Source organism: Pseudopodoces humilis, chromosome 1 (assembly GCF_049639895.1).
Source record: "Pseudopodoces humilis isolate 2021_Gansu_Grassland_sample_001 chromosome 1, ASM4963989v1, whole genome shotgun sequence".
Lineage (NCBI taxonomy): Eukaryota > Metazoa > Chordata > Aves > Passeriformes > Paridae > Pseudopodoces > Pseudopodoces humilis.
Window position 1 is genome coordinate 106,409,039 of NC_142200.1, and position 23,431 is coordinate 106,432,469.

The 23,431-nt window shown below is 39.7% G+C and overlaps 2 protein-coding genes across 5 annotated transcripts in view; one reads left to right on the forward strand and one right to left on the reverse strand.

Annotated features, from left to right (window-relative positions):
* Positions 1-42: 42 nt before the first annotated feature.
* Positions 43-13,607, forward strand: KBTBD2 (kelch repeat and BTB domain containing 2). Of its 3 annotated transcripts, none has more exons than XM_005519048.3 (4): positions 43-212; positions 6,977-7,505; positions 10,278-10,443; positions 10,878-13,607. In XM_005519048.3, the coding sequence occupies exons 2-4, from the start codon at positions 7,336-7,338 to the stop codon at positions 12,411-12,413; spliced, it is 1,872 nt and encodes a 623-aa protein (XP_005519105.1). In that variant the 5' UTR covers positions 43-212; positions 6,977-7,335; the 3' UTR covers positions 12,414-13,607. The 3 variants fall into 3 exon arrangements, with proteins under 3 accessions (XP_005519105.1, XP_014104117.1, XP_087917062.1); XM_014248642.2 differs by lacking the exon at positions 43-212 and adding an exon at positions 493-617; XM_088060936.1 differs by lacking the exon at positions 43-212 and adding an exon at positions 3,345-4,270.
* A 3,440-nt stretch (positions 13,608-17,047) lies between these two features.
* AVL9 (AVL9 cell migration associated) overlaps positions 17,048-23,431 on the reverse strand; it is a 41,080-nt gene continuing 34,696 nt past the window's right edge. Inside the window, exons 15-16 of one of the 2 annotated variants that reach the window (XR_015773200.1) lie at positions 22,455-22,559; positions 17,048-21,612 (exon numbers count right to left, since the gene is read on the reverse strand). Coding sequence is in view for 1 of the 2 variants with exons in the window: in XM_005519047.3 (XP_005519104.1) it covers positions 21,518-21,612; positions 22,455-22,543 (184 nt within the window). In the remaining variant the exon portion in view is untranslated. The remainder of the gene's footprint in view (positions 21,613-22,454; positions 22,560-23,431) is intronic. The other variant, XM_005519047.3, reaches the window with a different exon arrangement.

Sequence of the window (23,431 nt, forward strand, 5' to 3'; positions counted from 1 at the left end):
GGCGAGGAGGAGGAGGAGGAGAGGGAGGAAGAGGTGGGGGGGGGCGGCGGCAACAGCAGCAGCGCCTGCGCGCCCAGGGGCCGCCGCCGCCTCCGCCTCCGCAGCCTGGGAGAGAGACCGGATCCCCCGCCGCATCCTCCTCCCCCCCCCCCGCCTCCCCCCCGCCGCCCCCGGTGGGGACGGCCAGGCACGAAAGGAAGCGGCGGCCGGAGGTTTGCCCGGAGCGGAGGGAGGGGGAAGGATGGCGGTGGTGGTGGTGGTGCTGCTGCTCCCGCGCTCGTGTCCCGCCGCTCCGCGGCCACCGGGCCCTTTCCCGTCCCCGCGGGGGGAGCGACCGCCCCGAAGGGGCCTCGGTCCCGGGGGGCCCCGCGGGGGCTCTGCGGCAGCCGCTCCCCCCGCCCCGGCGGGCGCGGCTCCCGCCCGCCCCCTCCCGCCGCGGCCGCTCCCGCCCGGCAGCCGCGGCCCCGGGCCCGCCGGGCACCGCCGGAGGCGGCATCGGGGGCCGTCTCCGCGCCCTCGGGCAGGGCCGGCTCCCGGGAGACCCGGGAGGAGGAGGAGGAGAGGCCATCGGGATCGTTCGTAAGCGCGGAGTGCGGCGGTGCTGGAGGAGCGGAAAGGTGCCCCCTTCCTTCTGGGGGAAGCAGGAAAGGGATTAAGGCTGCGGAGGGACGGGACGGCGCACCTGAGCATCGGGGAGAGGGGAGCAGTGTGTTTCCTCTCCCCTAGCCCAGCATCGCCGCGTCCCGCAGGCGGGAGGGGGCTGCGACCGCGGGGCTGTGATGGGGGGTGGGGGCGTAGCGGGGCTCCCCTTGGGCTGAGCAGGTGGGGATGTCTGAGACCTCGGTGTTTGTGTTGGCAGCGCTCGCAGAGACTCACACTGAGAAATCTTGGAGGCGAACAGCAGTGTAGTGGCATTGCCGTTCCTTGTACCTGCCCCTGCGTTCCCTACTGATCCATCTAGTTGTGCATATATACACTATGGGTACCTGCAGTGACCAGGGCTGGGCTTCTGTGGCCATACGTGGCTTTAAAGAGTCACATAGTTCTTAGTAAGCTTTTCTGGACTAAATAAACACGTAGTATAGCTTTGACGTTAGTACGTCTGCATGCCTAAAATTTTTCCGGTGTTTGCCATTATTTCTGCTATGAAATGGGATAAATACCTGCTGCTTTTGAAATGAATTACGATTTAAAAATGGATTTGTGCTGCAGTTTGCATGTGCGTTTTTAGAGGTTTTATTGCAAAGCCCCAGCTTGGCTTTTCTACATCGTGTACATCTACTTTGTGATCATAATGGGCCTGAAAGGCTGTGTGCTGTTCTCAGCTCACTTAGGGCTGTAGCTACATGAATTTTGTTCAGATGATGTATTTAAGAGATTATTAACATGTACACTGAGTATAGTTCAGTTTCTCAGAAATGTATCTGGAAGAATAGGTAATTTTTAAAATTTAATGTACTCCGGTGTAGACATAAGAAGTCTCACGATTTGAGTATAGGTGTCACAGCTTTTTCCTAATTGTTTTTATGTGTCGAGTAGAAAGGGCCCTTTATACTTAAAGATGTGTAAGCAGCATCTTTCAGGAACAGACCAAAGAGGAAGAAGAGGTGTTGCTGCTTATTTAATATTTTTGACTACATTTTAGACAGACTGTTGTTGTTGTTTTTTTCTTTGCTGAAGCAGGCTTTTTTGTTTTGGTCATGTGATTATGAAACAGACCAGAATTGGTGCAAACCCTAAAATTTCTCTTTCTTAGTTTAGTGACTGTTGTGCTTTGAGAATAAATTTTATATGCATGAGTATGATATCCATTATAAGACTTAACCTTTCACGAATTAACTTACAATTAATTAAGCTACATTAATGACTAATTAATTTCTTAATGTAGAAATGCTTGAATTTTTAGTTAAGTGTCATATAGTGACTATTTAAGAAAATGACATGTACTTTTAAACCGGAATTTAAGTTGTTACATAAAACAGACTAGCTTCATTAATGTACTATAGTTCAGAGAAAAAAAATACATATATACAGGATACATGGCTGGATCTTACTGGAGACATCCATGGCCCACTTTTTTACAAAGGTTAATTTTCCAGAACAGGTCAAGTCTTCCACAAAACAGAAATACCTTTGGGAATGGAAACTGCCTGTACTCAGCATAGAAGTCCAGTTGCCAATTTAAGCTGTTGGTTTATCATGTTATAAATGCTAGTTTTCTTTCTGAGCAGGTATTTCCTTTCGTGTATAACTTCCTTTAGAAGCAGAAAAACAGGAGTGCATTATGAGCAAACATATTGTTAACATGGAGTCTGACACTTCTAGTCGCTAGTTTCTGTGTAGTTTCAGAAAACTTACCTTCCTCAAAGTTGTAACTCACCTCCCAAGCATAGTATGTATGGAAAATAGTAATAGTTTCTAAGTGAATAGTCATTTTCAAGATAACATTGTAGACTAAACCTTTCCTTGTTTTTAGTGAAATTTCACATTTTTGCCTTATTAGAATCTCCTTGATGTCCTCGGTGTTCTGGACTACTGTGCTATCAAAGACACCTTTGATGGCTTTAGAAGAGAGGAAAACTTCCAAGTCTGGAACTGCTTCATCAATTACCTTTCTTTCTCTCTGCCAAGGATGCAAATTTGATACACTACTCAAGAATCTAGAGCTTCCACTCCTTTTTCTTCTTTCTTTATTTCTTTCCTATCTTTGAAATCTATTGGCTAGGTATATCGATTTACATAATTGATTTTAATCAGTTTTAGTACTCACATTCCCCCTTGCTATTATCAGGTATGTTAAGTTTGAAACTGGTTGGTTTGTAACTCAGAATATGCCACATAGTAACCAAGTTTTGAAGTGCCTGAGCTGGCTACTGTGTTGCTAGCTGGGACGATTGCTATCTCCACACACCAAGGCTTGTGTAGTTTGGCTTATGGTTGTTCAGGTCTAAATTCTGACCTTTTATTATGTTAAAAATAGTGAATGACTCACTTCTTTAGACATGTTTTTACTTGTGATTTGTATGAAGCTGCCCTTGGATGGAAATAGGAATTTAAAAGTTCACAAAAGTAGTATTTAAAGTTGTTTGGGTTTTTTGTTTTTTGTGGTTTATTTTAATTAGTTAAAACTAGATCAAATACGTTGAATGCCCAGGGAGATAAGTTTGGATTGTTGGGGTTTTTTTTTAAGTTCTTTTCCAGACATATGGAAGATGGGATTTTCAGAACAACTTTTCTGAGTATCAGAATCTCTAAAAAAAACCCAAAACAAAAGATGGCTATCTATCTTTTGCCCTTCTTATAATTTGGGGGGAAAATAAATTAATTTTTTTAATAAGTCCAGTTGAAGAATATTTATGTATCTTATATGTTTCCCTACCAAAATGGAAATAGTCATTCTATCTATTCCATGTTACACACTGAAGTATAGTGCTAACACTGCCATGCATGTATGCAGAATGTATCTCTATCAATCTTTGCCTGACCTCAGAAAATAAACAGATTCAAGGAAGGCAATTAATAGCCTATCCCATAACTCATTAACATTTGATGACTAATTTTTTGAATGGTCTCATTCAGATTTGAAGTACATGAACAAGTGTTAACAAGCCACCTCATTAAAATTACTTAAGCAAGAAGGAATAATTACTTAAAAACAAACCCTCTTATCAACATGTTTCTTAATGTTGCTCTCCAGCTTGATAGGGAGGTACTTTGGATCACCCGGTGATTACTTGGTTTCATTTGCAATGTAGCACCCTGTGGCCTTCCAGCAGCTACCTGCCAGTCCTGTTTTGGATAGCTGGCTTCCAAGAAATTACCCAGAACAAAATGGTCACTCCAGTGACATCATTGAAGGGGAAAGTCTCATTCCTGGAACTTGTGTTCAGGGATTATTTTTATTCTGCCAGAATTCAGTTGAGGATATTAAGCTAACTTCAGCCACAGACCTTTTCATCCATAAATGAGAAATGTCCACTGCTGCATAGTTAATGGGACTACAGCAGACAGTAGTGCATCTGTAGACATTTTCTCAAGTCTGCAGTTTTTCATTTATCTCAGATCCAACGACTCTATGCCAACCAGGCACAGTGCAATGAGAGAGATGTTGGGTTGGGACTGGGAAGAGCTAAGCCTCTTGTTTTTCTCCTTTGGAAGTACATGGCTTTGGACAAGCTGCTTTTTATTTCAATGCCTCAGTTTTTCAGCCTCTAAAGTGAGGAGGGATCTCCTTTAGTTGTCTTGAACTCTCCCAAGAGGTGTGAGAGAGGTAGGTAATCTTGATTGATTTTCCAGGCAGTAAATGATGTTCCTACCACTTACTCTAATGTTTTGAACAGATTTGATTCTCTTGGGCAAATGACAAGATAAGTGATGGCAATTTAGGACCAGAAATTCAGAGATCCTTGATGTATTTATTTCCATTACAAGGGAATGGGATGCAAGTCCTGACTTTGTTACAAATACAAAACTTTGTTCTTTAGTGAATGGCTATTGTTGGCAGCAAAACACAGTATGGATGTGGAAAACAGGAATTGTGTACATAGCATGTTCCTACCATGTGCACTTCCCTGGAGTACACGACAGATGGTTCTCTGTAAACCAAAGACTCCAGCTTTGTAAATGTACAGTTCAAAGGTGATCCACATCACATAAATGTTCTGCAACAGGATTCCTGTCATCTCCTCAATCTTTTCTGCTACTGAGGGTCGTACTCAAATGTTCCAGTTATTTATAGTAATTAATTTCACAGTTTCAACTTGTCTTCTGCTAAACAGGTCTGCTTTTTCAGTTGACTGTCAGCAGCTATCTGCCAAAAATGTCTTTAATCTTACTAGCAGGTGTATATCAATTTCTTCATGGCATCTTTGACTTGTTCTGGTACCTAATGACTGAACTAGTGCATATAACTTTTCTATTTTTTCCTGCTTCTGAAGAAAAAGATATATTCTTTACAATTACATCAGAAAAGGAAGTTATGGTATCAATGAGTTCTTTTGCTAAAGCTTAGTGTTACTGATGCTCTGCCCAAACAGAGCTTAATCCACCAGCTTGTATTGTTCTTGAAACTTTACTCCTAAGCCAGGAAAAACAATGCTGTAGAGAGAGTCAGGATACCAGCAGAGCCACAAGCTATTTATTTCTATGGGCCTAACACACTTAGGAAGTCTGTGTGTCTCTGTACCATTTAAAGTTCAGTGCAAAATCTGTCAATGGATTGGGTTGCATGGTGAGCTGTTCCCAGAGTACCAGGAGGGTGGGCAGTGGTGCAGATGGGATGCACACTGTCTTGGTGGAAAGAAGCTGTGACCTGAGGCAGAAGGTCATTGCTTTAGATGGAGCAGTATCTCTATATCCTCGATGTATTTATGGTTTAGTGACTTCAGAGGTTACCTGAAACTTGAAGGTCTTCAGTCAAGACTTGTGCATGTAGCTGTTATTGTAGCACACAGTAGTATCTACTCCTTCCCCCAAGTATCAAAGCCTTTTCTGTTTTCCTTAATTAACTGCTTTCACCTCAACAGTGAGCATTGGGTTTGACTAGTTGGACTGTTTTCCAGTTAAACAGCCAGGGAAAACAAAGAGTTTGAGATTCCTGTTTGTGTATATTTATCACTGAAAAAGAAAAACATCAGGGACACTAAACTAGTAGTAATTAAAGTGGCATTAATTAAGCATATCTGTTTCAAGTGAGTGAATGTTGAACGACAACTGTTTCTGAATTGTATTACAGGCAGAGCTGTGTTGAAATAATAGCTCTTTGGTGTGGCTGGCAGATATTTGTACAGCCTTCATCTTACACTAAATCTTGTGTTTTTGTGGGGAATTTAAGGAATGTCATTTCACGCAAGTTGTTTCTGTGTTCTCTGTTCATCATGAACTGTAGTGATAGCAATATCTTAGACACAAGACAAACATATCCTGGTTATTCCTCAGTTTTGGAATGCAGAAGAACATTGCAAGATTAAAGCAATCTGGAAGCATTTGATAGCTGTGATACTCTGGTGCCCATTATGATGGTAATTTTGCTGTCACAATTATCCCATTCTTAGGTTTTTGTGTTCAAGTGGAAGATGACATAAAACCTGACCCCATTTTTAAGAGGAGAAATGTCCAAATAAGATAATAGGCCTTGGTAGCCACTGTAGGTGTTTTGAGCCCTGCTATTCCAGGATCCCTTTGCTCCTATTATTTCCCTGTTTTTCTTTTTTTCCATCTGTAGCAGTGAAGCTTACCTGGCTGGAAGGAAAAAAGGAATGTGAAATATTAATAGGTGAAGCCCTTCTGCATGGAGCAGATGAATTTGATATGCATTGGAAATACAGACTTTTAGGGTTTTTTTTATGTTGTGGTGGGTTTTTTTTGTTTTGTTTTTGTTTGTTTGTTTTTTCTTTTGTTTAAGCCTTAGTGCTAGTTCTGCTTCATCTCTACTAGAATGCCAAATGTGAAATAAACAGGCTGATGATGATGTTAAGATGATGAGAGTTAAGTTGGAAACTGATGTAATGTTAAAATCACTGCATTTATATTTTTAGTGGCCTGGTATTGATAAGCTTTTAGTAGACAAACACAAAGAAGCAGAAAAACTTGCTGTTTAAAGTAGAAATGGGGGAAAAAAATCTTATGAATGGTTGAATGAAATTCATAGGTGTACTCAGTGGCAAAACTGGGGAATTCTTTGAGGAGGAATAAAGTCTTACTGAACCTTGTTTTAACTCTCCAGCCTTAGGAGCTATATTGACAAAATAAATTACTTTAATTTGTGAGTCTAGGCCATATGAGAATTTTTGTACAAACTCCTCTGCTTTTCATTTCTCTTTGATACCTTTGTTTAAGTTTTCTCAGAGGGGTTTTATTGCAAGTAATGAAGTACTAATTTAAAATTGTTTATTAGACAGTTACTTCTAAGGGGTAATTATGAAAGGTTTTTCAAAATGTGCTAATGTGTAAATTAATTTTATTTTCCTGCTTTCAGTCAGTCAAGTGCAGCCACTGATCACGAGATGTTACCACAAAATCTACCTCAGACTTCACTTTTGTTCATTCATTTGCTGCGTCATAGATCTCAACGGGAGCTCTGCAGACACTCTTGAAAGTCTCTAAACACATTGGGACATCGAGTCAAAGCATGATGACCTAAGAGGAGGTCAAAGTCTCAAACATTGATTCAGCAGTTCAAGATAACACTGCCCTTTTTATCAGTATCACTTCTGAAGGCTACAGACCTCCTGCCATTTCTTTCCCAGCTACTTCAGAAACACTCAACTGACCTTTCTTTGGTGAAGAGATCTTGACTTTTCTCTCTAGTCCTGGAAATATTAATGGAATACAGTCATGTCTACCCAGGACGAGAGGCAGATAAATACAGAGTATGCTGTATCCTTGCTGGAGCAGTTAAAATTCTTTTATGAACAGCAGTTGCTAACTGACATAGTGTTGATTGTTGAGGGCACTGAATTTCCCTGCCATAAGATGGTTCTTGCAACCTGCAGCTCATATTTCAGGTAAGTATTCAAATGCTATAAAATCTGTGGTACCTGGTTTTGAGCATAATAGTAATTGATTGACAATGTCTTACAGAGCCTTAAAGATCAGAAACTTAAGTACAAAACTTAAATATCCTTACTTTCTAACACAGTAAAATAAAATTTCTGGCATCCTGGGACTTACTCTAGATATTTATTGTTGCTTCTACAATGAGTGGGGGGGCGGGGGCGGAAATCACACTTCTGGTGGCTCGTTTTCTTTAGGGAGTTGAGTCTGAATAATTAGTAAATTTCTTATTCTTCACACTTAATCTTTAAAATACTTAATCTGTTTTTATTTCCCAAGGTAGGATAACAAGGGATTATTGAGACTTGGCTGCAGGAATCCCATTGTCATGTTTAACAGTGGTTTCTTAGTAGAAGCATCTGCTAAAAGAAGGGGGTTGCTGTGCAAGTTCATGGCTTTCTTTTCTGAATCATCTGGTTTTCTCTGCTCAGCAAAGCCAGAAACTCTTCCCTTGCTTGAGTGTTGTGGCAATGCAAGTGGAGAGTTTCTAAGTGTGGTTTGGGTTCTTTTGTTTGTTTCTTTCTTTCATGGTCCCCCGAAGATGCTGTTGAAATTTTTAGTTCATTAGCTCCTGTTTTCCAAATGTCCTGATTTTGGTATTTTAAAACATTTTTATTAATATGTTAGTGTTAGCACTTTTTGCAAATGCCTTCATAGTAAGACCTGGATGACAAGGCACCATGAATTTTCTGCAGTGACTAATCATTTTTTGTTGGCAACACAGTGTAATTAATCTGCCTGTCTGGAAGGTATTTTGAAGCTTGAAACTAATCTGGGTGACATCCATGCATGTTTTACCTCCTGATGCATTGTGGAGGGATTATAACTTTTCTTTCCTGTTTAATCACAGGAAAGTTTACAAATTTGCTTTTCCTGAGACAGGCTCCATATAGAGAACACATCCAAGATGTTTACTGTACTTTGTGTCCTTTCTTGTAGAAAATTGTGTAAGGATTAATTTATTACTTACACAGAAATTTTTGTCCCTGCTGGATTTTCTGTTTATTTTTTCATCTCAGATGAATCTGGTCCAATTTTTAGCAAAAAGTATTGTGTGATCACTAGATAATAATTATTACCACTGGCCCTATGCAGATGACACAGTTCCAACAATTTGTAAAATAACAGCCACTGGAAGTGTAGCCAGATTTAATGTGGGTGGTTAATCATAAGGTTGGAAAGCTGTCATGAGTCCACCCAGTGTGCTGCATCAGAATGTGCAGTCAAATCTCTTATTCATATGTGTCTGTTTATTATTTATGGAATGAGGTTTTGGCACTAGTTAAAAGAAGTATCAAACTTGTGGTTTTGTCATGTTCTGTTTTTTTTCTCTACTTTGGCTTACAAAAAGATGCTCAGCTTCCTAAATTTAGTTTTATTATAAAAAGTTGATAGCCCTAAAGGAGGGGGAAGAAAATACAGCATCCATCCTTCTGTGTGATCCAGCCATTGTGTGTGATTGCAGCCAGCTTACCTTCCATCTTTGTGTCTGAATGATGTGCAGCCCTGCTCCAGCACAGGCTGCTCAGCAGTGTGTGAGCAAGAGCTGGAGCCTCCAGCAGCTCCCTCTTCCTTTCTGAGGAGTCTCTGTATCTTCTTTAACCTTCCTGCTTACCTTTAAATAGCTGCACAGCAAGTTGATACTCAGTCAGTGATCCCTCCTAAAATGCAAGTTGCCCTGAGTTAAGGAGCTTAGAAGAAGACAGAGAAATGGGGATGTGACACTGTCTTTGTATCAGATGCTTTCTGCAATGGCTTTGCTTAGGGAGTGTATCTCCATGTCCCCTTCACCTCTGCAGCCAGAAGCAGGACTAAAAGGTGCACCCACTGTCCCTTCTAACTTCTCGCATTTCCTAAAAACCAAAGCCCAAATAAATATAAAGAGCCTTGAAGTGAATTTTTAGCACAACCATAAATACCAAACCTGAATCAATATAAAGCTCTGGAAACCAGTGTCCCCTGTTTAAAGAAAATTGACAATTACATGGCTTAGAGTACCAGATTGCAGTTAGTTCTTAACTGTGTTACAATAAAAATACCAAAATGAGTAAAAGAGGTGTGTAAAGCATTATAACCATGTTTTCAGCTGCCTTTCTACTCTTTTTCAGGAAGATGTAATGGAAATACTTGCTCTTCTATTTTTCCCAGACTAGATCTGATAGGTTTTTCTGTTACTGATTTTTGCCTGCAAATTTGAAGTTTAGTGCATATTATGACGAATAGTATATAAGAAATAATTCATAGAGTGCTAGTCCTTGCTCCATTTCTTCTCCTCCCAGAGGAGCATCCTTTTTGATATGACTTAGCTCAGTCCATTATATAAATCTGCTTCTTTTGTTTTAGAATCTAAAATCTAGCTGTGTATGTTTCAACATTATTTTCTGGAGAATGTTTCTTCCATCTTATCACCTATAATAGAAAATACTTAAGTTGCGTCACCAAAACTCCAAAATCATTATTGCTGTCTGCTGATTAACACAGAAGGTCTTGCACGAATATGAAGTATTTCTGGAGAAGGCACTGATGTCACTCCTTCAATGTTCTGTCCAAATGTTTTATCATAAACAGTAGATGTTAGCCTAAGGTAAATCCTAAATACCTGCAAACAGGCCTGCAAAAGGACTGTTCACCTTTAGGAGTGTAATCACCAAAGGCTTACAGGTGACTGTTTAAGATTACTTTACTCACTGCTGATCCTTGTTTTAATATGTGTTTGTCCTCAGAGCAATGTTCATGAGCGGGCTGAGCGAGAGCAAACAGACACACGTACACCTGAGGAATGTGGATGCAGCCACTCTGCAGATCATCATCACTTACGCATACACGGGTAACCTGGCAATAAGCGACAGCACAGTAGAGCAGCTTTATGAAACTGCCTGCTTCTTACAGGTAGGAATGTTTAGAGGAGGAAATAACAGCTTCTAATCTCTGAACCGCTTTATTCTTTTATCTTGTTAGAAGATCTTTCCTCTTTAGTCATTTCAAAACACTTTTGTTCCGTTCCCTCAGTATAGACAGCAGTTGCTTGCCAGATTTGCTTCATGTAGCCATCCCTCCTTGCATGACAGTCTCTTTGGAAGGCTGGCAGTAAACCAGTGCACTTCTAACATTTAGAAAATAAGTTTTGCCAGCAGACTTATTCATGTTGTGTACTTGATCTGTATGAAGCAGTTGAGTGAGTCACTGCTGTATTTTTGTGTATGTATAGTATTCCATGCCCTGAACTGTGTTGTTCAACACCAGATGCAGGAACCTTATGTGCTGGTGCTACATGAAAGCATTGATCATATGTGTAATACTTCGTGTGTTTCTTTGCATTACAGGTAGATGATGTGTTACAACGATGTAGAGAATACTTAATCAAAAAAATTAATGCAGAAAATTGTGTGCGTCTATTAAGTTTTGCTGATCTTTTCAGCTGTGAAGAGTTAAAACAGAGTGCTAAAAGAATGGTGGAGCACAAGTTCACAGCTGTGTACCACCAGGAGGCTTTCATGCAACTGTCACATGATCTACTGATAGATATTTTAAGCAGTGACAATTTAAATGTGGAAAAGGAGGAGACAGTGCGTGAGGCTGCTATGTTATGGCTGGAGTACAACACGGAATCACGCTCGCAGTATTTGTCCTCTGTTCTTAGCCAAATCCGGATCGATGCACTTTCAGAAGTAACACAGAGAGCCTGGTTTCAAGGCTTGCCACCTAATGATAAATCAGTGGTGGTGCAAGGACTGTACAAATCGATGCCCAAATTTTTCAAGCCCAGACTTGGCATGACAAAAGAGGAGATGATGATATTCATTGAAGCTGCTGCTGAAAACCCTGGTAGTCTTTATTCTTCTGTCTGTTACAGCCCGCAGGCAGAGAAAGTTTACAAACTCTGCAACCCTCCCGCTGACTTGCATAAGGTTGGGACGCTGGTAACCCCCGATAATGACATCTATATAGCAGGTGGGCAAGTTCCTCTGAAGAACACAAAAACCAATCACAGTAAAAGCAGCAAACTCCAGGCTGCCTTCAGAACTGTGAATTGCTTTTACTGGTTTGATGCGCAGCAGAACACTTGGTTCCCCAAGACGCCGATGCTCTTTGTGCGCATCAAGCCGTCGCTGGTGTGCTGTGAAGGATACATCTATGCAATCGGGGGGGACAGCGTCGGCGGGGAGCTCAACAGGAGGACTGTGGAGAGGTACGACACCGAGAAGGACGAGTGGACGATGGTCAGCCCCCTACCCTGCGCGTGGCAGTGGAGCACGGCCGTGGCAGTTCACAACTGCATCTATGTCATGGCACACAACCTTATGTACTGCTACTTCCCCCGCTCGGACGCCTGGGTGGAGATGGCCATGCGACAAACAAGCAGATGTTTCGCCTCAGCTGCTGCTTTTGGCGATAAGATATTCTATATCGGAGGACTGCATATTGCCAGCAATTCCGGGATAAGGCTCCCCAGCAGTACTGTGGATGGGTCTTCTGTAACAGTGGAGATCTACGACGTGAATAAAAACGAATGGAGGATGGCAGCCAACATCCCTGCCAAGCGCTATTCCGACCCGTGTGTCAGGGCCGTTGTCATCTCCAATTCCTTATGTGTCTTTATACGAGAGACCCACATGAACGAGAGAGCCAAGTATGCCACCTATCAGTATGACCTAGAACTCGACCGCTGGTTCCTGAGGCAGCACATATCGGAACGCGTGCTGTGGGACTTGGGGAAAGACTTCCGGTGCACTGTAGGAAAGCTATATCCATCTTGCCTTGAAGAGTCCCCATGGAAACCTCCAACATATCTGTTCTCACCAGATGGAGCTGATGAATTTGAGCTGGATGGGGAGATGGTTACTTTACCACCTGTATAGCTCCCAAATTAGACTGCACAACTGAGTCTGTGCTCAGTTATAAAATAATAAAAGAAATAAATGGCTGTGAAAGAACAGGTCTGGGGACTGATATCTCAGAGCTGTCTTTCATGAATTGTATTTTTATGCCCTACCTAACACTTGCCGTCATTCAGTATGAATTAGTGAAATGAGCAGATATGCTTCCATAATCTCAAATACTATTATCAGATAATTGAAAAAAATATATGTATATCATGAGCTTGAGCATCTGACTTGTCTAAAGAATTAATTCTAGCTCTATAAAGTCTCGGTTCAGGAAAATTAGCTTCAGAAAAAAAAAGTAGTTACTGTTTCTAGGATGATGTCACAACTCTTTTGAAAGTATCTTCCAGTTACATTTGAACTAGTTCTGGATATTCTACTTAAGTGCTAGTTATATAATTGTCAGTGTGGCCTAATTAAAGAACTGTGCTGCACTTACTAAATACTAATATCTATGTTGGTATAGTAATGCCATTAAAAGAAAAAGAAACAAATCCCATGGATCTACCTGTGGTAGGAAGGGTAGATCTTCCATTGTATGGTAACATGCTGGGCAAAATGACTGCAGGTTCAGTCAAGCTGTATGATGAGGTGCATGTATTCTATTTTCACTAACTTATACCTGTCTATTTAGAATACAGGTCTTCCAAGCAGCTGGTAGATTACCAGGTGTGGACTTAAGTTGCTGGGCTTGCAATAGGAATTGCCAGCCCTCATTAGTGCGGGTCTATGTGGGGCTTTAATCAGTAAATGCCTCCACATTCTGTATTACAGTAACATTGGCTCATGTACATTACTTCCTGCTGCTGATGTATTTTTCCATTGTAAAACAAAGTTTTAGTGTGGATTAACCAGGTCTTTATTTTCTGTTAATTTAATAACAAGCATTACTGTAGTGTGATTGTGTATAGATATCCCTTAGCTGTCAGGTTTTTTACTTTGTGGGGGGGGAAGCAAACTTCAGGAATATCCTGTGCTGTGTGTGCAGGAGAGCAGATGCCTAGTGCTGCTCTGGCATTAATCCCAGGAACCACTAGCAGTAGCGGGGTGCCGCCAACCTAACATGAACACAGGTGCTTCATGACAAACCTTACTAGCATGTTCAGCTGCATCATGTTCTGGCACTGTATTTTGAATGACATTAATTTATTAAAAAAGACTGAATCCAAAGACTGAGTGTGCTTTTTGGCTGAAATAAATAGAGTACCACCCTCCCACCACATGCACACTTGTAGCGAGTAGCTTATTGAAGGCAGCTAGAAATAGTTAAGCTGCAAAAAGCCTGGAGATGAGTATGTTAAGTTGACTCTGCTAACTACTACTCAGCAAATGCTGGAAATTAGGTATTGGAAGTCAAACTGAGGATTACATAGGACTGGAATCCCCTGCTATCATTTTTGGAAATTGGCACTTCTCCAGTCATGGTACAAATTCTGCACTGCTGAAAGCAAAGAACAGCAGGCATTAAGGAGGAACATTTTCTGTAAATTCAGAAGATGGCAGACCTATCTTCAGTCTTCAGTAATCAAGAGCAAATTTATTTACTTCATTGTCCAGATTGACAGTGGCTTTTCCTTAATTGTTTCTTATTGCAGTAAATACAACTGCAGCCTTCAATAAAGAAACACCTATATATTGTCTGGGCTAGGTCTCAAGGGGCTTTACCAAGTTTTGTCCTGTACAACTATTAAAGGTTTTGACTAGAAAGGGGGCTTTAGATAAGAAAGCTGCCTTATACAAAACTCTTCTTGATGCTTTGGCATTTTGCATCATGTGAGAATTTATGGGACTCATGAATAACAATGGCAAGCTACCAATTTATATTTTTTTTATGAAGGTGACATAACTTGTTTGCATTTACCATTACATAAACTTTTTTTTAACACCTACACTTTTTAGATAAGAGGTGTTAGGTGACTCAGGAGCTCCTGCTGATAGGTCTGTTTATATTGCTTTCATGTTGCAAGCCTGTGCAAGGGAGCATACATAAAAAGAAAGACAGAGATACTCCTTTATAATGCAATTTGGAGAATCACATACCTCAGGCAAAAACATGAGCTGTATCCAAGTGACTCCAGCCTGGATGGGCTGCTTAGTTCTGTGGCTCATTCTCACCTCACCCTACTGTTATCAGGCTGCATTAGGCTTTAGGACAAGATTTTACTGTTTTAATTGCAGGTGATCTATAGCTAGTGAAGGAGCAGAGTGGGCTCATTCTGTTACTGAGAACTTTCATCTTGAGTTTAAAATCTTATGTGTAGTTTCTTACTGGAGGGGAAAAAAAAAGGGTGTATTTGAATAGGAAATAAGGAATACTAAATAGGAAATACTAAATTGCAGTGGCTCTAAGTCACAGCTGCCTCACAGAACTTGGAAGAACTTGACTTTAGCCATTTAGGAATATCTTTTGAAATACAGACAGCCTGCATGACTTCCTGCTTGTCTGTACCTTTCATATTTTTTTTTCTGATCTGTTTTTTATGTGGCCCAAGATTATATAGTACCTTATGTAAAATTTATTTGCTATTAATAATATGGCATTTAAAGACAAGACTAGTCAAGTGGTGAACAGTTCTCTAGTGACTGCTAAAGACATACTAGTAGTTCATTTACACAACTAGTTGCTGAGCCAGTATTCATCCCCAAAGAAAAACAGCTGGCAAATGCTCTTCTCCAGTCTAAAGTCTTGCCTTGCATAATCCAAGAAGGAAACTGTACAGCCAAAGCATTGTCATCTGCCTGGAAGTGGTCACTATTGGTAGAATTAGAGAAAGACTTACAGGAACAAAGACAACAGCTGAAAAAAATGCAGTTCTCATAAATAGAACAAATATGATTAAAGCCTCCACAGAGATCTAACTACTGTCTTACTACAAAGCTTCAGCCTAATCTTAGTCTATTCAACCTGTCTGTGGTGTTTAAGTACACTTACATACAAGTTTCAATGAATCAATTCATGTCCTCAAGCTCTGCTACATTTGCAAAGATGTTTACCTCTTTTCTGGTATGCCTAATATAAGTCAGTCCTACACAGTTTCAGTTTCCCTTACCTAAAGTAATAAAAAAGTGATCTGGCCTCTGCTAATTTTTAATGCATTCAATCATTTTTTACAGTTGTTTAAATACATACATAATTACAAGTTTTTGTGTAAAGGATGAGTCAGATCTGGGACAGTGAAATGTGCCAAGCTTTGCAGAGAACGGGATCAGACACATACTTAAATTTTGGGGGGAAATAATTTGATAATATTTTGAAGATTATTTCAAGATTTAAAGCACTACAGTTTTTTCACAGTATTTCTCATTTCACTTCTCAAAGCCTCTGATAAGATGCACAAGCACCTGCCACATTGCAGTACAGCTAAGGGACACGTGTGGACAAACCTGCAGACCACTGAACTTATTAGGCAGGATAGTACTTTTCCTCCTTTGTTTCCCATTTCTAGCTACATTCAAGTTGTTTTCTGTTTTTTGCTCTGGATTCCTACGTGAAAGGAGCTATAATATAGGCAGACTGTGAGCCAGGCTCACTGTTAAAACCAGTTTCTTTCCACTTCATGCTTAACATCAGCCACACAAAGTTCTGTTTAGTTCCACTTTCAGAAGTATTTAAAATACCTCCCTCCTACAACATTTCTTGTAAGTACAGTTCAGCAAGGCAGAGTTCTTACAGAGCCTATAAACCCAGAGGAGGAGTCTGAAGTGAAAAAAAACATGAAACAATTTCCAAAATTTAAGAGCTGACATATGCTTCTTTGGCACATGGCAAAATCCATACACACACAGATGTTTCAAAATGGCAAAGAAATTACAGGTCATATTAGGCAGTATTTTAAGCTCAGTGTTATTTTTTCCCACTTTCTGGTATGCCTGGACTTTAAAATTCTCCACTGTGTTTCTGTGTGCGTTTCTTCAGATATGAGAGATCAGCTGAGTTTCCTTCTCCAGTATTTTCCATCTATTTCATACAGTATGCAAGTGAAATTATTTCCCCTATTATTTTTAAGATAAGATGACAGCTGTACATCTGCCTTCACTTCAAATAACTGTTCTTCCTTCAGTCTAAACATTCTTGCTTGCTTATGCTAACCCAATCCAGAAAGTAATGCCACACTATTGGTGATCTGGATTCAGACAAAAAAAAAGATTTTGTAGGTGTTCTCTGCTACTATTAAGGCAAACAGTAATTGTGCTTTCATCAATATTAGTCAATAAATTCAGGGGTGGAAAAAAAAACCAAACAAATAAAACCTGACCTTACTTGAGTTGATTTTGAATTATTACAAGAGGAGCAATGTATGATTCAACAATTTTAACTCAAGAGAGCTAGAGTTCCAAGTTCCATCCCTCCTGAGATTAAGCCACCTGTGTACATATGTTATGCACAAATGATGTCAATTTACAGGGAAAAAGGTAATCTGAGTAAGGGTCACTATTTAACTGACAGAAGTGATCCATTTCCCTAATTTTTTATGAATCCAAAGACCGTTTCTGATGTTTGTTAAAGAATGGGGTCAAGACCAGAAACATCACAGAAGTAAAGCTCTGTGCCTGCTTTTTTAAGTCAGTCCCTTCTCTAATATAGCATTAAAGACTCAAAACACCAGGAAGCAATTTGTCATACATCTTTAATCATAATACAATAATGTAGTGTTTCTCCCTTTAATGAATACTTTCCATGTTGCCCTTTTTAATGAAAACTAAATACCTGCAAGAATGTGAAAATGCAGTGCATAAAAAACATGATGTAGATTTATCTTTCAGTGTCTTTGCACAACTACTTGCACACGGTCGGAAAAACCTTAACAAATTTTAGGGAATTGCAACCATTCTCTAGACATAATTTTTGTCTAATTCACATCTAAACATTAGCCAAGGCAGTCAGTTTCCTCCTTCTGGAAAACCCATGCACCAAATCGTTCTCAGACAGGTACAGTGACATCTGCAGTAGAAGTACTGAAGTTTTTAAACAGCTCACTATGGCAGAGAACTGGATGTGCAGCAATTAATTTACACAGCATCTTGATTTTGACCAGATGTCACAATCCACAGAAACTACAAGTTACTTTGAAGCTAAATCTACACCAAAATTTTAGTTGTACTTGAAATTCTTACTGAAGTAAGAGAGGTCTGTGACCTCCTGAGGACTTCAATCAATTCACAACAAGCAGCACCCCACAGGGAATAAAAAGTCACTCTAGAGCATCCTTTTGTCCTAAATTTGCAAAAAGCAGCATCCATAATCAGTTTAAATGGAAGACAAATTTCAAAAGGACTGCCAGTGAATTACAAGCAGCTACCAATGTCAAAACCAGATGCCTGCAAGTGTCTTCTGGTGGAATTAATTTATTAGAATAATACAGCTTTCTGAGCAGATGGAACTTTAAAACAGGCTGGATGTATTTTATTTTTCAAGCAGCACAGGAAAAATCGAATACATTACTTGTATGTTCAATTATCAAGCAATAGTTTCTAACTTAAAAAACTGCATTCACACCTTCACTTTCACAATTAAATGCCACCACATTAGTTTCTCTGCTTAGTAATAATTTGTATGGAAATCAGAAGCTTGTTTAGGCAAAATATTATATTTAATTACAAAGGTGCTTAAAACAGAAGTACAAAGTCAAATAAGTGCAATGTACCAGAACACTGACCTAAAAATTCTAATTAAATTGTGACACTTGAGGAAACTGGTGTGAGATGTGTACAGGAATTAAGGTTATGACATGAAAATGACTGAAGAAAGATGCTGAACACTTCAGTCAAATGAAATAAAAGGTCAGCAATACTTAAGTCTTGTGGGGTTTTGGGGACTTACATCTCATATCTATGCTCAACAGGCAGTTCCTCCAATGCTGCCACATACAAAAAGCTGAGGTTGATGCCTGTGATGAAAGTTGAGAGGTGTGCTATTGTGTTACCTGTAAGTCAATGTGTGCTGCATGCTGACAGCCAAAAATACCTTTGCAACATCAAATCATGACAGAGCTGTAACAATACCTTCACAGCTGACTGATTAGAAGCACTATCACCAATTCACTTAGGACCCATTGTTTCTTACAGTGCAGAAATAGATGTCAGGGCTTTTGAAATAGAAGTCAACTGCCTAAATCTTTCTGAATGATTAATAATGCCTGCACTGGAAATATTAAAGGAGAGAAGAGGAAAATAACTTGCATTTGCATTGGATTTAACTAAAGAGGTTATAAGCATTATGTTAAGAAGAGAACTACATGAGCTCAGATGAACTTCAATTGGCTGCATGCCTTCTTACAGCCCAAAAGTAAGCTTAAGCAAATGCTGGAGAATAAACACAGATGTTAATGAAGACAACTAATTATGAAGATCACTTCATCTCCACCCACTCCTTGAGTCTTAATCACTGTTTAAATCTGAGTTTAAATCCAAGTCCAACTTGCTAGCAGGGTGCCAGTTCTTAAAAAGACTGAAAAGTAACCTAAGTTTTTTATTCGGTCATTTGTAATGAAAGGAAAATATTCTTAATCAGGTTGTTTGTTTGGTTCCACAACAGAGACAGCTGGGACAGTGAGAAAAAGTCTGCAGAGAAAGACCTGTCTGGTCTTCCTGCCCATAAGAGAAAAATTGGGAAGTACCACAACAGAATCACTGTATAAAGCAACAAGCAACCAAAGAGGGCACCTCCTTCTGTCTTTCCTCAGATTAATCAAACAGAAAACAAACAAAGGTCAGCTTTCTAATACCCCTAGGCCAGCAATGGAATCTGTGGGAGTAAGGGGAATGCAGAGAGCTAATAAATTTGCCATATAAATTTGGAGCATTTGAGAATCCAACAGAGAAAACTCAGGTGAGGAGGTGACAAAGACAAGGATATTGAAAAGGGATCCTTGAAGATCCTGCTTCTACAGCTTGTACCCATAAATAACAACCACTTGCCTGGCTTCTAGAACTCATCAATGTGAGCTCCTAAGCCTAAATCTACCTAGGCATGCCCTAAGTTGTTTGAGTTAGTTTTATAGGTACTTAAATCCTTTATGCACCTGTCTTCAGTCTTCATCACAACACCATGACCACTTAAGTCCCAGAGTGCAGATAATATGTTAGTCATTTCACAAAAGTGATTATTCTGGGTTATTTTCTTATCTGCGTGCTGATTCAGAAAGCTCTAGACACACCATGAATAAACAGCTCTAGTCTCAATTCACTGCATATAAAGTAATACCTAGTCTTTAAAAAGATACAAATGTCTATTACAGAGTTGTGGAATAAAACAGAAAAGAGCATCAGAAATTTTACCAGAGATAAAAAGACACATGGGGACCAGGAGCAATAGCTGCAGTTTGATAGATACATCTTACTTGTGTGCCAGAAGCAATAAATTAGTAGAGCTTTAGGGGCCTTTTTTGCCCTTCTCAAATCAAACTACTCAAACTGGCTGTTTGCCTTTAGGTTTTCCACAGTCATTCTATCTATCTGTCCTGGGAAAAAAATTAAAGAAGGCTTTAAACCAGATCCCATGTTTTCAAATCACTGAAGCAAAAAAACTGACAACCAAGTTGCTGGACAGTGACAATGTGATACAAGTTGGCTTTTCTATTAACTTTACAAATGCACATAAGGAATTAAAACATAATTTCCTAAAAACAGTTGAGTCTTCTTGTTTATCTCTTGTGCAGCTGCTGCATTTTATTTGAGGAATAGGAAATATAACCATGACTACAAATATTGGCCCCAGAAAAGAACATGGCAAAATGCTGACAGATACTGTTGAGGCAATAAACTAAAAGAGCCTTTCGGTACAGAAAAGTTGGAGCACTTGGTAATGTAATGTAGAAAATGTTAAGAGCAACATGTGGGGATGTCAGAAGGCATCTAGAGGCACACACATTGCAAGAAAACAGGAAATAATCTTCCTGGGAATCAAGAAATGTAGGAAGTGCAATACGCTTGCATACAGAAAACACCACATGCATGTTACATAGGAAATACAGCATTATGCCACATCTTTTCAAATAAACTATTTATTTTTTCACACAAGGATACAAACTGAGCTGTTCTAGGTACTCTCAATTCTAGTGTTACTTTCCTTATGAAGAAAGCAATTATCCAAACAGCACATTCCCTGAGTCGACACAGAAAATCCACATAGCTGATTTTCATTTCGAAGAGTCCTCACAACTTTACTGGTGGGGAAAAAAACCCAAAACATGCAGAGTTTGCTATTGTGCTAGTTTTGGGTGGGTTTAGTACTTCATATGTATGCAACTACATTAATGTAATTATATCCTAACTTACAAAACTGTCTATGATCCAGTCCCAGTTTGGGAGAAATGCTTTGTAATTCTTTCCCTGAAGAGATCTCTCCAACTGGAATCTCATTCACGTCCCAGGGGAAAAACACAGCCAAAACATACACAAAGGTATGAAGGCCTACTGCTTACATGAAAAAAAACTACTGATTCTGCAACTGTCACACAGATTTGGAGACACAAAGAGAGCTAGACATAGATTCATCCAAACAACTCTACATGGATACAGGGGACAGAGGAAAAAACCCCCTTGTCAGCCACAGTCTTACTCTGCACCTTGTTGATTTTCATTTGCAGGTATAAACATGAAAGTTCCACCCTTTAAGGGTTGCAGAGATTCTCTCAAATTCAACCTAAAAGAGGAGTTATTATTTAGATTCTGTTTATTTCTAACAAGAATTCACAAACATTTGGCTATCTGGATTGAAAAATAGAACTACTTTACATAAATATCTCCAACATCCAAGAAAATTTACAAATCTAAAGTCAAACACATTTCGCTTGCAACAAGCCCCATTTGCTAATGTCTTGATAAAGGCTCAGTTTTAAAGAGAAGTAGTCATTTTAAATATAACCAATACACTGCAAATGCCATCCCATTGTATGGTGACACTCACCATTCTTTCTAGGGAAAGTGAATAATAACATTCCACATCTGCTTGCAAGCAACATATACCTTATTTTGGTCCTGGGTAGGTAATCTCCACTTTTACATTTTGGAGTGGTCTTTTTACAGCTCAAAGAAAGATTGCACCTGAAATAGTCAGCAGCATCCTGCCAAACCAGCATTTAGTCCCCAAGGCTTTGAGTTGAGTGTGTGAAAGTGGAAAACCATGATGACATTGCTGATTTTGCACTTGTGAAGGCTCCTCCAACAGACTGACCTGCAATTCAAAATAAAGATCAATAGTGAAGTGTTATCTTTATTGAATTGCTACAAAGAAATATTTTTTAAAAAAATAAATTACATAATCAGTTGTCTGATTTGGGATTTAAAATCCAATTCCAGAGTCTGTGCCAGAAAACATGCAATGAACTTGAACACAGCAGCTCAGCAGAAATGGCCTATGGTGTCCTTTGCCTGGGAAGGCTTGGTAGACTTTGGGCTGAAAGGCACTCCTGACCAGAGTGCACCACAGCAAAAAGAAAAGACAGATTCCAACTGAATAAAAGAGAAAGTTAAACAATTTTTGGCACAGCTATTGCCAACCAACCATCAGACCCCTTAATGGATGAACTCCTATTAACTCATGCTGCAAGATTATAATGTGATGATGCCACTGTTCAAGTGCAACAAGTGCTTTTCCAGAAAGTTACAGACTGCTGCAAAATCTGCAAAAAGTGACACAAGGACTTTTTCTGATCTCAATCAGCTTTGGATAGTTTTAGTCAAAGTGATATCAAAGTTGAGAATAACTCAATGCAGACGGTGGTTGAAGTATTTACCAGATTACATGGAATCTCTTACATGAACATCTCTCTTCCCATATTCACCTCCAGGCCACACCGGAAAAGGAATGTACACTAATTTCTTTATTTAACTGCTTCTCTTTCTGCTATTACACAATATATTGGGCCTCAATCAGCAGCTTTACCCTTCAAAATGTTGCTCTGACTTGTGCATGTTATAAAGTACACTTTGACTGAAACCAAATGTAACCGAGAAATAGGATGCTTCAAAAAAGATCCAGCATAGGTGTAAACTGATTTTAAACAAATTTCTTACCTACAGCTTTTCCTGTTTGTACCACATTCCGGCTGGTAGAAACCATCACATTTCCAATCTTCTTTCCACGTTCACTGTTTTGCACTGAGCTGAACAAGAGAGATACTGAAGGCTGTTAGTTGACTTAGCACTCCCAGGTGAAAATAAACTAGTGGAAGTATGTATTATTACACACAGATTTACATAGCATACATATACACATATATATTGTTCACATATATGGTTGAGCCCAACTCCTGCATTCATCCTATCCACAGAGATCAGTTAGGCAAGTTTCTCAGAGGATGAAAAGATGCTGCCAGCAAAACAGGAAATCAAAACACCTAATGGCTCATTCTTACACAGCACACTTTAAACCTTTCGCAGACTCCATGGGGCTGCAAAAGACCTTTGAGATCATGGAGTCCAACCCAGGACTGAACACCATGCTGACTGAACCCAGGACTGAACACCACTGAGTGCCAATGTCCAGTCCTTCCTTAAACACCTCCAGGGACAGTGAATCCACCACCTCCCTAGGCAGCCCCTTCCAATGCTCAATCAATCTTTCCTAAACGTTTACCAAAATGCATTTATGATCAAAATTACAAAGTCAGATTTTCAATAGTTTTGGGAATTCTGAGCCTTAATACATAATCTTTAAGCAGAACAGCAAGTGTAACGGATCGGTCCTTTTTTTCTAGATAGAACTGATTTTGTATCTTTGTCTAAGATTAAATTTTTGATCAAGGAGAGTTTACACTCATGCTTCTGTTAAAGAAATGCAAGAAGATACATGATCATCATTTGGAAAGAAAAGCACAAAAGCAATCAGTTCTACTGTACAAGTGCAATGACTTGAAAATTATCTCATTTAGTTTTAAATTGTAACTTTCAAATCCACATTTCAGTCTTTGCAAACCCATTAATGAGAAACTTAACAACACATCATGCCACATTCTCTTCCCACTTTCAAAATCTTCTGTGTAGATGGAAAA